At 39.3% G+C, this 18,587-nt stretch overlaps 2 protein-coding genes across 5 annotated transcripts; both read left to right on the top strand.

Annotated features, from left to right (window-relative positions):
• Positions 1-141: 141 nt before the first annotated feature.
• Positions 142-8,394, top strand: tmco3 (transmembrane and coiled-coil domains 3). Of its 3 annotated transcripts, none has more exons than XM_057332703.1 (14): positions 142-366; positions 1,163-1,291; positions 1,784-2,220; positions 2,376-2,555; positions 2,647-2,841; positions 4,977-5,105; positions 5,176-5,268; positions 5,353-5,542; positions 5,616-5,733; positions 6,633-6,828; positions 6,934-7,084; positions 7,229-7,308; positions 7,417-7,537; positions 7,660-8,394. In XM_057332703.1, the coding sequence occupies exons 3-14, from the start codon at positions 1,813-1,815 to the stop codon at positions 7,911-7,913; spliced, it is 2,115 nt and encodes a 704-aa protein (XP_057188686.1). In that variant the 5' UTR covers positions 142-366; positions 1,163-1,291; positions 1,784-1,812; the 3' UTR covers positions 7,914-8,394. The 3 variants fall into 3 exon arrangements, with proteins under 3 accessions (XP_057188686.1, XP_057188685.1, XP_057188687.1); XM_057332702.1 differs by having other exon boundaries at positions 1,793-2,220; positions 7,660-8,393; XM_057332704.1 differs by having other exon boundaries at positions 143-366; positions 1,793-2,220; positions 7,388-7,537; positions 7,660-7,893.
• A 483-nt stretch (positions 8,395-8,877) lies between these two features.
• tfdp1b (transcription factor Dp-1, b) lies at positions 8,878-18,146 on the top strand. Of its 2 annotated transcripts, XM_057332725.1 has the most exons (12): positions 8,878-9,020; positions 12,085-12,162; positions 12,352-12,418; positions 13,189-13,298; positions 13,762-13,886; positions 15,649-15,811; positions 15,880-16,026; positions 16,106-16,174; positions 16,250-16,401; positions 16,785-16,951; positions 17,026-17,080; positions 17,163-18,142. In XM_057332725.1, exons 2-12 carry the CDS (start codon positions 12,151-12,153, stop codon positions 17,287-17,289), a joined length of 1,194 nt encoding a protein of 397 aa, XP_057188708.1. In that variant the 5' UTR covers positions 8,878-9,020; positions 12,085-12,150; the 3' UTR covers positions 17,290-18,142. The 2 variants fall into 2 exon arrangements, with proteins under 2 accessions (XP_057188708.1, XP_057188709.1); XM_057332726.1 differs by lacking the exons at positions 8,878-9,020; positions 12,085-12,162; positions 12,352-12,418; positions 13,189-13,298 and adding an exon at positions 13,309-13,551 and having other exon boundaries at positions 17,163-18,146.
• The last annotated feature ends 441 nt before the right edge of the window (positions 18,147-18,587 follow it).

Here is an 18,587-nt window from a genome sequence, read left to right on the forward strand (position 1 = left end):
GTGAGATTGGAAATGTAATTGTAATATTGCTGTAAAATTATAATATATTATACGTAATCTGTGCTTTAATGCCCACGTGACGCTCATCAAAAACGCACACATGCGCAGACAACCCCCGAAGCTTAGTAACATTTCCTTAAATGAACTAACCCTGGAACATAACCTGAGCAGGTCCGACCGAGTCCGACAGTCGAGCCCTTGAATTCAGCCAAGTACACCTGGCTGCAGAAACGCGCGTGTGTCCGCGACTCCGTGCGCGCGCACGCGCGCGCTGCGCTGTCTCGCGACATGTGGCGTCACAAGAGTGCGATTGTTTCTCTTTGGATGTCAGTTCAACCAGTCAGTCCACTGTACTGCGATAACCAGGTAAGAGTTGTACTCGCTTTCTCTTTACTAGTGCTCATAGAATGACATGCACACCATGTTTCTAAACGTCATAGCTTACAGTAGATGTGGATAGATGGTTTTATCGTTAAATTTAACAAGTAACCTCATGGACATGCTGATTAACGTTAGCTTCCTTATATTTTCAGTATATATTAATAATACAGCGACTCACAGTCATGTTGTCGTTTGTATTGATGTATTTATTCGCCTGATGATTATTGAATATTAACAGCTGGTTGTTCAAGAGTTAAATAAACATTCTGTTTCTCTGTCCTGGGTATATCCTACTTTTACACACAATGGAAATAACTTATCATATTTTTATAAATATTTAAATCAAGTAGTATTACATTCTGTTTTTACCCTTTTTCGTGAAATCTGTTAAATCATTTTTTGTTAAACTTTTTTAATGCAATTGATTCTTTTTCAGAAGCAGCAGATGTTCTGTATGTCAACCCTGTTGAAAAAAACAGCATATGCTGGGTTAGGTATGTTTTGATGCTGGTTTGACCAGCTATGGACCAGCACGTGACCAGCTTAAACCAGCATCAAAACATAACAAACCAGTATATGCTGGTTTTTTCAACAGGGAAATCACATTTTTAATATAAATCGCAGGAGAACCGTTGCTTTACTCAGTTACTATACGTCACATATCATTAGCATTCATACACATCAGCTAATACTATCCAGATCTATTTAACAGTGTCAAACAAATCTTTATCATATTTACAGTCATTTTCCTTTAAATGTCAATGTGTGTTTGTTGCTGCAGGATGTAGGTGTGACGGAGCAGGTAAACGCGTCATGTGGTGACACACCTGTTTGAGCTCATTCTGTCATATCTGCTGGTTAAGGAGTGCCACGCTGTAAGATTCACAACAACTCGGCGTTCATATATTTGGTAAGTACATTTTTAAATACTGTATTATTTACTGTGCAAACGTTTGGTGAAACTTGTAAAAAATGCAGTGAAGTCAGAATGTTTTCAAAATAATGCCAAGAATAGTTTTATAAATTAATAACATGAATTGTTTATTGAATGTCATTCAGTGTCAACTCAACCAAAGGTCCTCAGGAAAAAAATTGAAGTATCAAAAAAGTATTCAGTGACCCACACTTGCTTGTCAAGCATGGAAAACGGGTACAGTGGAGATTCCCATATCTCTGGGATTGTACCATAAAGGGCCTTATTATTGTAGATTCCAAAAGACAAGTTATCTTTAATACTTCTTGAGTAACAGGCATGCAAACTTTGGGAAAAGATGCGTTTTCTTTTTTTTGGACTGTCATTCTATATACTATTTAAAATAGATAGATCTTGCCATAATTCATGTCCAAAATCAAAGACATGTTACCAGACCGGTTTCCAAAATGCACTGATTTATCGGTTGAGTCTTTTCAGCTAAATCTACAGAGGGCCAGATGCGAGGTCTGTGTGCGCTGCTGTGCTTCGGCCTGGTGGGGGCGCTCCCGTTAAAGCAAAAGTTGGCTGAGCAAGGCCCGCCAGCAACCAAGATCCATGGACACCAGTGGGTGACGGAGAACTGCCGCCGGCTCTCCAACCTCCTGAAGCAAAAGAGCTCAGCCATACGGAAACTAGGTTCGGCCGCGGCGATGGTGGAGCGGGACAAGACGCTGTCGCAAGGAGAGAAGCTGTTCCGTGTGCACACGCTGGAGATCTTTCAGAGGGAGCTGAACGAGAGCGAGCACTCGCTCTTCCAGGCCGTGGACGGGCTCCAGAGAGTGTTGAAGGGAAACTTCAGAGACGTGGTCAACATGAAGGAGAGCAGCAGGCAGAGACTGGACGCCCTCAGAGAAGCCGCCATCAAAGTATGATGTCATCGGTACTTTTAGTCCGTTTTTACAAGGAGTACACTTGCTTATATTCGAGCAGTAAGCTAAAAGATGTTGCGTACTAGAAAACACAAAACTCGCATTTTCTTTCATGCCTAATGTGATGTGATCGTTGGACATGGTCTGTGCAGGAAGAGCAGGAGTACATGGAGTTGGTGGCAGCTGAGAAACACCAGCAGGAGGTGCTGAGGGAGGCGCGGGACATTAATAAAACCCTCTCTATGTTGGATGAGATCCTGGAGGACGTTCGGAAGGCTGCGGACCGACTGGAGGAGGAGATCGAAGATCACGCCTTCGACAACAACAAACAGGTGACTGCTTTCAGACAAATGAAAAGACACATTTTGATTCTCTGTGAAAGCCTGATTTGGTAACATGTGTGACTGCTCTGTTTGTGGTCAGATGAAGGGGGTGAACGTGGAGGCCGTTCTGAGAGTGGAGGAGGATGAAGACGACAGTAAGAGGAAGAACGCGTCCAGACAGATGCACAAGGGCAATCTGGGGCTCAGCATGCTGATAGACTCCCAGAATAACCAGTATGTGCTGACCAAACCGCGTGACTCCACCATTCCCCATGCTGACCATCACTTCATCAAGGTCAGTGCTCTTAAGAGCAGTTTGTCCGTTTAGGGCTACTGTAGAAACAACATGGCGAATTCCAATTAAGAGGACCCACGTAGCTCATTCTAAGATAATAAAAACATAACGCTTCATTGTGTAAGGTCTTTATGCACCTGTGAACACATAGTTATGTATATTATATTGCATTTTTGTCAATAGATTCTCCAAAAAACGACGCACAGCACCTTTAAAGAGTAAACTGTTACAATCTCCTTAAAACGACATGTCATGCCATGTGTAATGTTGCTGTGTGTGAAAGTAAGCAGTCTGCCAAGTTGTAAAGCCGAAAGTGAACGAATAACAAAGTTATTGGCTTGGGAAAAAAAGGAGTCGACTCTGAATCACGCGAACGAGTCGTCTGTCGTTCTAATTTCAGTTCCGGGTCAGATTTGCGTCACTGCATGTAATGCCCGCCTACGTTCCATTTGCGACACTGCACGCGGTAGACCAATCACAGCAGACTAGACCATCTGACCAATCAGATCAGAGTGGGCTGACAGAAAGGAGGGGATTAGACAGATGAATCGACGAACGAATCTTTTGGTAGTCAGTCAAGAAGTGAGGTAATAATAACTGCCTATTATTAGAAAATGAAAGTGTTTTTACACTGTGTATGCACGTAAACTTGTTGTCGGACACTCCATAAACCAAAGTAGGACCTTAAAAATCACAAATTATTTACTATTTAACACAATTTTCTCTAACAGTGGCGGCTGGTCAATAGGAGGCGCTGGAGCGCCGCCCCACCAAATATCCATAGAAGAAGACTGTTAAACATAAATTCAGCGTATATTATAAATTGCGAAATAAACAGATTTATTCAAACTACATTCGCCTGGTAGTTGTGTTCGCATTCATTAAAAGTATTATTTAAAATTGTATTTGGTTAATGTTGACAATACATATACTGTATATTGTACGTGCGGGGCGCCAGACAAATGAGTGTTTATGTAGGTCCACAAACTTTTGGCAGGTGACCTGAGGCTGCTCTCTAATTGGCTCGCGTCAGAACGTCGCCACGCGCAGCTCTGTGCGCCCCAGACCCTCCAACTGTTGCTGATAGCGTATCAATATTCATTTTTACGTGTTTGACCTCATGTGATTGGACAATTCTCAACCGTTTCACAGAGAATCTTTTACTCGCAGAACCCCGGTACGAAACATTACGAAGTTTGAATACAAGTTTAGAAGTATAGACTGAATTTACAAATTCACCGCAACAGTGGAAACGATGAGCTTAAAGGCGGGGTTGTTGATGTTCAAATCACCAAAACAAACACACCCCTACCCCCATCTTTCGCTTTCGTCAGTGCTCGGCTCGGCTAACGTCCGTCCTGTGCACTGTGCACCTTACTGCTGATTGGCTACAAGGTTGTTTTGGTACTCGGCCCGATTCAGTTGTCTAAAACGTAATTCAGAAATCGGTTACCCCGCCTTTAACTCGCCCTCAGTATAAAGTGTTTACACTGCACGCGAGACGCGAGAAAAGCAGAGAACCCACTTTAATCAGTGATGCTATTTGCATTGGATGTTGTGCCCTGCGTAAGTAATCCCTGTTATTGTTATTTTCTGGATACTCTTACTTTGGTTTTTACACTAGTAAACTGTAGTAAATTGTAAGGTGCCGTTACATTTTATAGCTATACAGTATATGAAGAGTTTGGTTCCAAAATGAGATAACTCCGTTTTTAAAAATGTTCAAAAATCATGTTTTTTTATTGTGCTTTCCAATTAATCAATTAAACTTCAGTTGGTTTGTTTTGATTTAATCCATAATAACTCAGCTAACTAACACAATAAAAACACGATAACATAATAAAAAACATGATTTTTTTTTTTAATGGAGTTATCTCATTTTGGAACCAAACTCTTCATATAGATTTTATAAACGTTTTCAGTAGTACTAACTATAGTTTATTAACTATAGTTATTAACAATTCCAGAGTTTCCTGAACACTCCATACACTACAATAGTGAATTGATAAACTGTAGAAAATACTGTATTATACCATAACATTTACTATGGTACGGTTCAAAACACTGTAGCATCTAGGAATTTAACTACAGTTTACTATAATAATATTTAGTGATAAGTGTGTTTGGTTCTACAGGATCTGGTGTATGTGGTGATGTTGTCTTTGCCGTGTGGATGGTTCTGCACAATGCTGGGTCTGCCGCCCATGTTTGGTTATATCATCTGTGGAGTTCTGCTCGGGCCGTCCGGACTCAACAGCATTAAAGTGAGTGAAGCACATCTTCAGAGTCACGTCATCACATCTGCAGGACACTAATTGTTTCATCTCGGTGCAGTCGGTGGTTCAGGTGCAGACGTTAGGAGAGCTGGGTGTGTTTTTCACTCTTTTTGTGGTTGGTCTGGACTTTTCCCCTGAACGACTCCACAAGGTAAATAAAAGCAAAGATGTTGCTCCTTTGTAGTGTTTGGGTTGGTTGTTGACGGATGTCTGAGTTCGCATTTGTGTTCTTTAGGTGTGGAAAATCTCCGTCCAGGGTTCTGGATATTTAAGTCTTCTGATGGTGGCCGCCGGGCTTTTTTGGGGTCAGCTGCTCGCTCTTCCCCCGACGCAAACCGTCTTCATCTCCAGCTGTCTGTCTCTATCCAGCACCCCGCTGGTGTCTCGCTTTCTCGCAGGAGGATCCAGAGGGGAATCAAAAGATGGTGAAGTGATGTCTAAAGAAGCATTTATCCAAGCACATTACATCTGTAGTGACGTATGCGTGTGTGTTTACAGGTGAGCTGGATTACAGCAGTGTTTTACTGGGCATGCTGGTCATGCAGGATGTTCAGATGGGGTTGTTGATAGCCGTCATGCCCACCTTGATTCAAGGAGACACTGAAGACACGGACAGGTGACATTCATTTTTATATTTCAGACGTCTTGGCTACATATTAGCACAAACTTCCACCTTTATTTCCATAGATATAAGATTGAAAAGGTTTTGCTTTCTGAACATTCTTTTGAGAGTCACAGAATATTTATTAAGAAAAAGGAAACATTGGTATGCGCAAGTTGTTCATCATTACATTATAAGCATTACATAACATTAAAAGTTTTAGTTAAAAATTAATATAGTTTTGAAATAATCATTTCTAAATAATATTTACACAAATATAAAATTAACAAATTCTCACCTGTAAAAGGTTATCCCTTTTATAGTGTTTATATGGCACAATTTTTCACAACAACAGCGTTTTGTGGGCAAGAAAATGCACACTTTTAAAAGAGGGTTTTATAGTTCAACTTTTAAAAAAACTGTACCATTATCGTCTCTATGTAAACTACAAAAAACTGATTTGTGAAGATGATGTTGCCATTATGATGTTCTTATTATATCACATTATGGCTGTCAAACGATTAATCGCATCCAGAATTAAAGTTTGTGTATTGTGCATATTAATTTTGTGTTTATAAAAACATACAAATACATCCATATATTTAAGAAAATTAATACACTTTTATATTTCATTTTAATTATTGGTAAATAGAATTAAATACGTACTAAATTATTGGTAAATAGAAGTAAATACAAAATCAATATATTTCCTAAATATGTATACATGTATGTGTATGTGTTTATAAATACAAATTTAATATGAACGGTACACGGACAAATATTATGTAAAGGCAAACTTTTTTTCTGGATGCTATTAATCGTTTGACAGCATTATATCACACACATTGTATATTATGTTGAGAAGTTTTTCTGATCTGATTCTTAATCACAATGGTTGTTGTCATCTGTTTCAGCGTTGTGATGGCCACGCTGCATGTTCTATTTCTTCTGGCTCGGGTCGTGGCGTCACTAGCGGTGGTGCTGATGTTGTGTTGGCTGATCAAGTCTCATCTGGTTGGCCCGTTCTACAGAAAGCTGCATGCGGAGAGTAAAGGAAACAAAGAGATCCTGGTGCTGGGCACCACAGCGTTTGTCTTCCTGATGCTGACCGTAAGATCAGTGTGCTTTGCTCCGTTACGGTTTCTGAATGGAAAGTATCTGCGATGTTTAAAGAGCTGTTGCTTGTTGAACGTCATGATGTTTGTACATGCGCAGGTTACAGAATGGATGGACGTGTCTATGGAACTGGGCTGCTTCCTGGCAGGTGCACTTCTCTCCTCACAAGGTCATATGGTCACTGCTGAGGTCATGAGCTGTGCTGAACCTATCAGAGATTTTCTAGCCATCATCTTCTTCGCATCTATTGGTGAGAAGAAGGAAACAGCACATTTTTGCTTTTTAAATTAGCATCTCCTCATGCACGTTATTATCTATGTAACCATATCAGAATGTTCTTGTGCGTTTAAATGTTTAGATACTTTGAATGATAGATAAACGTTGATGTTCGCAGGATTGCATGTTTTCCCAACCTTTGTCCTGTATGAGTTAACCATCCTGTTAGTCCTCACCTTCACTGTGGTGATTATGAAGGTAATTCAGTTTTAATTCCATCTCACTCATTTTTTATTTATTTCAAATGTTAAACATAAAAATCAATCTTCTCTTTCAGTTCATAATGGCTGTGCTTGTGTTGTCCAGCATTCTCCCCTCGAGCTCGCAACACATACGCTGGGTGGTGTCTGCCGGACTGGCGCAGGTCAGCGAGTTTTCCTTCGTTCTGGGCAGTCGAGCCCGACGGACGGGTATCATCTCTCGAGAGGTCAGTGAACATCCTGTTAAACTTCTGCCATAATTATCACTATCAGGATTTCATTTATAGACATATTCATGATTATTACACACAAAGCAATGGCCGATCTTCTTCTCTTCTTCCTCATGCAGGTGTACCTGTTGGTTCTCAGCGTCACCACGTTAAGTCTTCTCCTCGCGCCCGTGTTGTGGAGAGCCGCCACGCTGAAGTACATTCCCCGCATGGAGAGAAAACTGTTCACCTGACCGATGAGCTGTCAGAACCAGAGGCTCGTGGTTTGCTTTCTTTCCTAGAGAACAGAAAGACTGATGGACAGGAGATGTTCACGTCAAACCCTTTGGGGTTAATGTTCTCCCTCGTGTCTCTCTTTAATGCATCATATTGATGATAATCACAGAATCCGAAAGAACTTCCCGAAGTTCAATCGATGCAAATATTTCTGAATAATGATAAAGTGCATGGTGCGCAGAAAGGACTTTTATAATGTTTAGGTATAATATATGACCAAAATGTTATTTATTACTATATTATACTGTATGTGCCTTGAGCTGTCAACATACAAACCAAATAATGTAGCTGTTAAAATGTAAGGCAGTAAGCAATGACTTGATTAATGAACAGGACAGCTTTTACATTATTTAGAACAAAATCGAATTATTTTTAAATGTAACTAATAATTTCTCTGGATTGTGTGTGTAAAATTGTGATAAAAAAATCAGGTCGAAAGTCTACTGTACCTTCGGGGTTTTAATTAAATGTTGATGCTGATAAAATGTTATCAGTATATGTGTTCTCTGGGAATAAACCCATGACCTCACTGTTGCTGACGCACTTTAACATGCATATTATTTAATGAAAATGAAAAAAAAAATGAAAATTCTAAACTTTTACTCATGTCATGTTATTATTATATTTTTTTCGTAAAGAACATTGATAACCAAACGACAGAAACTGGACACAAAATCACAGCGATTTTTTCTCATTTTGTGTTCCACAGAAGAAAGTGTCTTATAAAGTGTCGGTTTGATTGCTTTTTTAAATATAACAAAAGATTTAAAAAAACATAAAACAAGTTGGCATACAATTTACATTGAAAAATATCACTTTTAAACGGGGCTTAGAAAGATAATAATAAGTAAAAAAAAATACAAACAAAAATAAATACACTAAATAAAACACTTCAATATTTTTAAGCATCCAAATGATTAAAAACAGATCATACATAGGGGAAAGTATCATAATAGTCGGTTTTGAATGACATGGTTCCGAGGCAGCGCGTGTTGACGAGGTCTGAATGCGCGATGACGACATTCAGCGCGCATCCAATCAGAGCGCGTGTTCACAGGACACCGCCAAGCTCAGTTTGACTGCTGTAGCAGCAGGCGCAGCTCGCGACAGACGCTCACAATCTGATGCGAAAAATACAGACCAGTATTTCACTCTGTGTAAATATCATCAGCAGTAATGCCGTGGATGTGAGCCGATGGTTACGGTAGGTGGGACACTTATACAGTTTTTGTGTCGTATACGAGTGTAATGTAAGTAAAAGTGTTAGCTCGCTAGCTTAGCTTAGCTGTAGCAGCGTCGGGCTAACGCGATTATCTCACTTAATGAATTACTAACTACGTGTCGACGCTGCGAGGTACTCTGCGCGACAAAACTACAACGCTCCCTTTACAGCAACAAAGCTGGGTGAGTTGTTCTAGCGCGTCGCGTTATGCAAAACCGTTGTGGTCGCGTCGCGGTGCATTCCTCGTTTAGTATAAACTCGCTTTAATCTTCATTTATTCTTCTAAATGTAAATTCACGCTAGGGTCAAGGCTCATATTGATATTGCATAAATGTGTTCGTGCCTGTTATAGATTAAAGTTTATGAGTTAACTTTATACGTTTGAAATGGAAGCTTAAATGCATATCGCACGTTTAGGTTTTTTTTTACAATTTGTTCGTGATATTATTGATCAGTAATTTTTGTTTAGTGTTTGGGTTGTTGTAGGGGCATCTGTCAGATGTGTTCAGAGTCACACTAATGTCTGAAAATAAAACTTTGATAATTCTTGCGGCATTTAAAGGGACAGTTCAGCCAAATAGGAACATTCACTTAAAATTGACTCAACCTCACGTCATCCCAGATTTATATGGCTTACTTTCTTTAGTTGAACACAAATGAATCATTTTATATTGAAATACTCTTAATGTTGTCTTTTATGTTCCAAAAAGATTTTTTTCCATCATTAAAGTAATCCAAATTACAGTTGGTAATAAATGTCTTTTGTAGCAAAACCATATATTTGTGAGAGAAAAAATATCAAATAAAAAAATAACATAAAATATTGATTCTATGATGTCACACATCCATGGAAACATTAAAGATCAGTGCTGTCAATACTGTCAAATCTCGCATGTTTTGTGACTACTTGTCATATGCGTGATTCGTCACGAAACGTACAAGAACCAATTGGCTAATTATAAGTTTGTAAACGTTCGGGATGCGCGCGCGCGCATCTTGGTTGCAGAAAAACCCGGAAGAGATAGCCTTTATAACGACTAGAGAATTACACGGATACGGTATACAAAATAGTTAGACTTAGAAAGATTATAGAAAACCTTACCTGAAATAAAATAAACACAGATCCGGATGATTTCGTTAGTCCAGCCTGTTCGTTTAATGACTTGTTTAGCTTAAAATGGTATATTCAACGACGGTATTCCATAGGAAATAATACCATAATTTTTGCCATTCCTATTCTGACATTCAACAATACAAAAACACGTTTTTGAAGGAATTGTCTCCTCCGTTTCACTCATTACTGCTTTGTTTCTGTTTTTCTGCAATCAGTATGCGCGCGCAGCTGGCAGTGACGCAACCGTGACGGTTACGTCACAAATTGGTCTATGAGATTCGATGTTAAAAATGTACCGCCATAGCTGAACTCGCCACGCTAATGCATGTTTCCATGGATACACAACATATCTATCGCTAAATATTAAAACAATAATCATATTCTTTCACAAACATATTGTTTTACTTCAGGAGATACTTATTGACCCACTGCAATCATTTGGATTATTTTAATGGTGGATGTATGTGAGCAAATACTTTTCATATTTGGGTGAACTATTTCTTTAAAGGTCCAGTGTGTAATTTTTTGGAGGATCTATTGACAGAAATGCAATATAATATACATAACTATGTGTTCAGAGGTGTATAAAAAGACCTTACATAATGAAGCGTTATGTTTTTATGACCTTAGAGCTATAACTATTAGGGCTGTCGCGATAAACAGACTATAAATATCACGTGATTTATGCACAGCTTTTGAGTGAAGTATGGGAAAATTCTGCTGCATCCGAAAGCCAGAGGGCGCTCTCGTGTGGAAACTCCAAATACGCACTGCAGAAGAAGACAATAACATGTTCTAGAATCTAGGAAATGCCTATGGACATTGTTTTATCACTTTTACTCAAGCCTCATCAGGTATTTTTATGATAATAAAGTATATTTATAATGATCGTGTTTGACGGGTGTTGCTTTTTCGAATGCACATTATAAGCGACTCAAACTCGCACTGCTTTTAGATCGAGCAGCATTTCCTACTGATCCCAGAGACGTGCTTCACAGACAAGCTACTCATTAAAAAAAATATCGACACATTGCATATCGCAGCCAGCTTGATTTCAATAGGATTTAGTGGTATCGCGATAAATTATCGTGCAGCCATAATTTCTACAGTACATAAACCGCGGGTCCGCTTACATGGAATTCACCATGTTGTTTCTACAGTAGCCGTAAACAGACCAACTGCTCTACAGAGCGCATTTCGTAAATACGTTATCTCCTTCGGCAAAGAAGCAAGAACGTGACGACATCTTAGTCCTGTGGCAGCCACCGTGGTGCTTCGCAAATGAGCGGTGGAGTGAGCCGTTGGTTGCAGTTCAGAACCTCACCACTAGATATCGCCAAATTTGGATTTCTCTACATGATTATGTACTCTAAGCCACAAATCGTATTTTTTGTGAGCCGGATTGTACAGATAATAGCATAGTTTGACACTAAGGTGTCACAGAAGTTTGACAGCAGCAGATTGTAACATGTTTTAATTGACTGTAAAAAAATCAATAATATATATATATAAATGATTATCATTTTACACATTATCGTCCAGCCCTAACAAAACTTCAAAATCAGTCCATAGACCTGCCTCTGTGTGCTCCAAAGACTTGGTGATATTTTGTTAAAAAGTGCTTTGAAACGCCTGTCCTCCTGATTTTCTGTGTCTGTCGGAAAGAAAATTGCAGGCTGATGAATTTTACAGGTCACTCTGTGTTCAGGTTGTCCAGCCGTGTTTAGTGTTGTCTGTGTGTTCAAATCACAACTTGTAGACTTCAGATGAGACAATGATTTTCATGTTATTAAATGACAGCACTGACATAACCCAACTCCTTTATGTGTTTAAATAGGTTTTGGTATAACAGGAGGTAAATAACATCTTATGCATACAGAGTACAGAAGCCGAGTTTCAGGCCTGATTCGGTTCTCTGACCTTTACTTTCAGGTGAACTGCATTCACAGACCAAAGACTCTGTCCTGAATACACACTCGGGTCATCTGCACAGATATCATGGCTAAAGATGTAAGTGTGATGGGCTTCACTTAAATATCACCTGTTGGGCCTACTTATTGTAGGCCTTGTGTAGACATCGCAGATATTTTGCATATCTACTTTGCCTTTGTTAGTGTTGTGTAGTCGAAGTCTGTACATGTCCATTCATACTCTGTCTTTTTCTGTTTTTCTCTCTCTTTCTCTCGTCCTGATCTTTAGGGTGGTCTGAAAGAAGCCAGTAGTGAGATTAAGGTGTTTGTCAACCAAAACTTAAGTCCTGGCAAACGTAAGTGATGAATCATCTTTATCTTCTGTGTTGATATTATACATGTGTATAGACCGTTTCATGGGACGCACGCCTGACCCCCAGTTAACTTCCGGTTTGTGTTAGGCTAGTGTCTAATAATATAACTATATGTAATTTAATTTATGGTAATTAATTTGTATTATTATTTTACTGTATAATAATTGTATTAAATACATTATTTGTTGAATTTTGTTGTATGTTCATTTTATTAAATAAACAATTTGTTGAATGGGTCCTGTAGTTTGGTCGCATTTAAAGAAACCGTATGCTACGTTGACATATAGTGGTTGAGCTTGGTATCGCAGTCTAAATTCAAAATATTGGAGAGACAAGTTTAGCCAAGTAACAGTTCTTCTCGTTTTTTTGCTTGTTATCAGAAATAATCTACAGGTGCTCTATTGTTTGTGAATGTGTACCGCAAGTTCAGTTGGGGTCACAAAAGTGCGCATGCGCAGTAACGCTTGTTTATGTTGTTAAGATGAAACCGTCTATTGTGATTCAATCCAGCTTTAAACAGAGCTCGTGGAATGGCATTCTTATTGATTTCATAAGCTTTTTAGAAGAATAATGGAGATGTCATGGTTTAGTATTGATGTCTGGTGATTGTTACCGTCTCACCTCCAGGGGGCAGTGTAACTCACACACATTCAGATCCACTGGACGCTGCAAGACTCCAGACTGACAGATAACATTAGAAATGTGATGAATGCTGTTTATGACGGTGATGTGTGTCTTGTTTTGTGCCGTAGCCGGAGGTGTGTATTCCCTCCTGACGTTTCACCCCGCGTCTGTCGCTGCAGTCAAACAGATTCTGCCCAAAACACTCTCTGCTACAGGCCATGCTGTCGTGCCTCATGTGGTAAGAGTCTCACGTATGTTTCACGCTTACACATACAGCAAAGTTCATTGAGTTCAGGGCAGCTGTATACTGTTTAAACGGTTTCGTTTTAACGACTTAAGTTGACAGACGGCCCAGACTGGCACAGAACCCGATATCAGACTCCTCCATCTCAGGTGTGGAGGTCTCCATGGCAATAAAGCCGCCCATTAACATTGTGTGAGGTGACCTGGGAGAGTCTGTCTAATCGGATCAGAGAACCATGTCGTCAGCGGTATTAGATCCTTTATTATCATCCTATTATAACACAAACAGTGTAAGGAGAGAGACAGGTAGATGTGATCAGGTGTGGATACAGACGAAGTGACCAGTCCACTTGAAAGAAGAGCGATGCATGTGGTTGAGTGTTCTAATGATTCTCTCTCTCTCTCTCTCTCTCTCTCTCTCTCTCTCTCTCTCTCTCTCTCTCTCTCTCTGCCTGCAGGTCATCAGCACTCCTCAAAGGGCCAGCGCCCCACCCGGTAACCTGTTAACTAGTCCATGCACGCCCACTGCACAGTTCCAGACCCCACAGACCCAGCCGCAGGACTCTTCACCATGGTCCACTGGGTTAGTTGAGCCACATGCGTCTGTCTGGATCATAAATCAGTGTCCCACATCTGCCTTCAGATGTCACAGTGTTCCTTAAAGCCCAGACGTCCTGAATCAGCACAAAATGCCCGCTTCTAACAATAGCACATCCGTATCAGAGGAATAAAAACTAAATGTCTTTTTCACATTACTGACCCTCGACAGATCTCCATTAGGTTCAACGATGCTACTCATTGGGTATTAAGCGGAAGGCCACACTTGTCACTATATCTGGCACTTTTTTAAAATAGACCAATAAAGGCACAAATAGACATTTTCATCTGACTTCGAGTAACGTTAGATACACTGTCAGCTAATGTGAAATTGAAATGAATATTTGAGTCATTTAAAACCCATTAAACACCTGCACCTCTTCCCGTTATAAAAACACAATGGAGTTGTGTCCTACATTTGCATAAAACCTTGTTACTATTTATTTAAAATGTGAAGGATGGCCTGTGCCGAACTGTGTACTTTATATATTTTCAGAGGTGTGTAGATTCCTGTCATATCAAAGAAACTCATTCATGAAAAACGACGTCAATCATATAAATAATCATATAAATTGTCCTGAAGATAGTTTAAGATGGTCTGAAACATTTACTGTATTATTTACTTGTAACTTAACTTGTTACTTGTCTTGTTTTGTGCACACACACTTTTTTGTTTGTGCACTTTTGTATTTCACATGACTCTTCAGTAAAGCTTTTTACTCTGTGGATCATGGACTTGAATGAGATTTATACAGTGTCTGGATTCCCATCGTTTTTCCTGCTACACCCAAAAAAATAACTGGTAGAATTTACTTAAAAAATATCTGTGCAAATTGTTACGAGGATTTTATTAAGTAAATTGTGCTGCTATAATTGAAGTGCAATTTAGTAAGCAGAATAAAGTAAACGTTGAACAAAAACATGTGTCTAACTCAATTTCACGGTTCACTTTCATATTGAAATGTACAATTTTTTTACAACATAAGATGGTCAAGTGAGAAGAGACTTAATGACTAATATTGTGCCTCTCTCAGCCTAGGCACAAGCACAACGGTGAACAACGGTAACCACTTAAAATAATACCAAAACTCTCTTAAATCTCAAAGATAAATCAACACAAAACACGAACAAGTCTTTCTTTTTACTGAAAAACACTTAAAATGATGCTAATCTGGAAAATTATTATCCTAATGCAGTCAGATGCAAAGCATGCTGGGAACTACAGATCAACTGCCAATGTAGTTATATCTACAAAAATGATTTATGTAGTCTCAACACAAAATAAATTGGTAAACTTAATTTACCAATTTAAATGGGTTTAACATAAGAAAGTTGAGTTGGATTTACTTAATAATTTGTTCAATTAAAATTACTCAAACAATTCATTAAAATCTTAACAACCAAAATTAGTAGATTTTATTCCCAAAATTATTTGAACAAATTTTTTGTTAAAAACAGGAACATAATTCTATCAAGTATATTTTAATAATTTGTATGAAATAAAAAAATATCGTGACATTTTGATCCAGTCAACAGCCGGCTGGAGGACAAGAACATAATCTCATCTATTTCCTCGTTTTTATAAATTTTGTTGCATTGACTATATTCAGCAAAACTCAAACATTCTGTTTTCAGTGTTACTATAAGAAACCGTGTAAATCTGTCTTAGTAAAAGCTTCATCGACTTTATACATGGATTTCATACATTTCTTTTGCACCCAACATTTCTTTTATTCTGACCACTGCAGGCGCGGCAGAAAGGGCGATAAGAACGGCAAGGGCCTGAGGCATTTCTCCATGAAAGTGTGCGAGAAGGTGCAGAAGAAGGGGGTCACGTCGTATAATGAAGTGGCAGATGAGCTGGTGACAGAATTCAGTTCGGCAGATGTGGGCATCTCACCGAACGACGCGGTCAGTCACTTTTCCTGTTACGCAGCACAGATGCATCAGATCTTTTCTCACATGTCTCTTCTCTGTAGCAAGTGTACGATCAGAAGAACATCAGGCGGCGGGTTTACGACGCTCTGAACGTTCTGATGGCCATGAACATAATCTCCAAAGATAAGAAAGAGATCAAATGGATCGGGTTCCCCACCAACTCGGCGCAGGAATGCCGGGACCTGGAGGTCAGCTGACTTGCGATTTATTCTCATGTGTGGTTTGTTCTTCATTCATTAATGTGAATTGATTTGTGTCTCCTGATAGACGGAGCGTCTGAGACGACTGGAGAGAATTAAGCAGAAACAGGCTCAGCTGCAGGAGCTTATACTGCAGGTAAATCACGTCTTTTAGAGGTTACAGAATTAGTTATTAGGTTCGTAAATCTCAAACACGTCTCCTGCTTCACAGCAAATAGCCTTTAAGAATTTAGTGCAGAGAAACCGACAACTGGAGGAGAAGAACAACAGACCCCCACCTCCGAACACCGTCATCCACCTGCCCTTCATCATAGTGAACACCAGCAAGAAAACCATCATCGACTGCAGCATCTCCAACGACAAGTACGGGAGCGTTTTTTTAGCAGTCTCATCCTTTACCTGTCTTAGGCCATGTTCACACTGCGTCTTTTCTGCAGCTCAGAGCGTCTTTTGAGGTTGAAAATAGTTCAACTTTTCTGAAAAAAAAAAACGCCCCACGTCAAGCACCTTTTTCACAGCTATCCAATGACAGAGACCTGTCTTTTCCATAACATGCGAGGAATGCGATTAGTTGAGAAGGCTCAAGCTCGAAAAAATTAAATTGCGGCCGAAACTCCCGAATTGCATTTCTAGTGAGAACGCTCTCTGACGCTCTCTGTTTATAATTCAAATAGAATTCCGTTACACTGTCTTTGTCTTTTCAAAAAAAGCCTTAGCCGCTCATCCGCCTTTCTCATTCTCTGCAGGTTCGAGTATCTCTTTAATTTCGACAACTTGTTTGAGATCCACGATGATGTGGAGGTTCTGAAGCGCATGGGTCTGGCATTCGGCCTGGAGTCGGGCCGCTGCACTCCAGAGCAGCTGAAGATTGCCAGGTCTTTCGTGCCTAAAGCCCTGCAGCCATATGTGACCGGTCAGATTCCTTAAACGTTCATTTTCTCTCTGCTCACGTTTATATTTCTGTGACTCATTCGTCTTGTGTTGTAGAAATGGCACAAGGAGCAATAAACCAGCCGACGGGAGGACTTTCATTTGTGGCAGTGTGAGTATCGCATGATCTTTATCGGATGAGAGCCGTTGTGTTTGTTTTACGTTTTATAACACGTTGATCTCTGATCGTTTAGCGACCGCGCCGCGTCGAGCTCGAACGGATCTCACATCAGCAGCTCCAGGGTGGAAACTCCTTCGTCCTACGTGGAGGATGAAGAGGAGGAGGAGGAGGACTTTGATGAGAATGATGATGAAGATTAGCCAGCCCTGCCTCGGGTGATGTTCAGGTGCAGGTTTTGACCTCCAGAAGGTTTGTGTAAGCGGCAGCTCTTGCGATCCTCGAGCTTACTTGAGAAGGATCGGCAGTGTTTTGAAGGACAAGGTGTCGCTGGGATGATATGCACGTACTGTTTTTCTTTTGTATGAAATATATTCCTGTCCTGCTGTCATTGGATTTCCACAAATTCTTCCCGTAATTCTTCCTACTCTGCTGTTGTGTAGCGTCACTTCAGGGCTTCTTCTGAAGAATGGTGCCTTCTTCGTGCTGAGAAATGATGACGTCTTAATGTTTGTTGTTTGATAAAGGAGGATTTTTAATACGAGCTGAATTTTGTATCTTATTCTGCTGTGATTTGCTCTCACAGGCAGATATTTTTGATATACCGGACCCTTGGCATATGAGATGAAGCTCTGTCCTGTTTCAAACTTTATTCACAGACAAACACTGAGCGCTAGTAAAATCAACACAAACAAATTACACATTTGCAGCCTTTTTTGCAACTTGTAACAAATACTAAAGAAAATCTACTTTTCTTATCCATGTAAAGAAATTAAACTAAAAGGGTTTTATATGGTCGTGTGATTCATTGTGTGTTTGTGTGATCAAAGTGTCATTAGATGTTTTATTGCTTATGTAAATAATTATCTTGTGTCATTTATAAATACACGCCATCAAAGGTGTTTAAGTCTTTAAAGATCATAAAGTCCATCTACAATAATATGTCTTTTAGATAAAATGCTGTGGGTGTATTGATACCCCCAGTCAGCTCACAATCTGAAACGATGCATGATATTGGGTCAATGATACCATAGTATCACAATATTTTAAACGCAAATAAAAAACTGAAACAGCTTTACAATTTTACAATTTCCAATAATATTTTTGTCATGAATACAACTTGTTTTATTTAATTAAATGTTTAATTGAAATTTATTTATGAAAATTATTAAACATTTAATAGGTCTGCCACTATAAAATAAAAATTAATTTGAACTTAAAATGAAGAATTAGTAAAGTACGAGAGAATTTTTTTAATTGGTAAAAGCACAAAATAAAATATTGAAACTTTGGCCGATAGTGTGAAAAATTGCTTTTATCGACCGATACCGATTATTGGCCGATATATCGGTGCATCTCTAAACATAATTATGTTGATGCAGGTCACATATTGGCAGTTCAACCAATAGAATTTAACAGATGTCAGATGCATAACTACGACACGCGTCACATGAGATATATCACGGCAAAAATATAATTACACAAAAAATCAGATATTAAA

The sequence above is a fragment of the Triplophysa rosa genome, linkage group LG4 (assembly GCF_024868665.1).
Source record: "Triplophysa rosa linkage group LG4, Trosa_1v2, whole genome shotgun sequence".
Lineage (NCBI taxonomy): Eukaryota > Metazoa > Chordata > Actinopteri > Cypriniformes > Nemacheilidae > Triplophysa > Triplophysa rosa.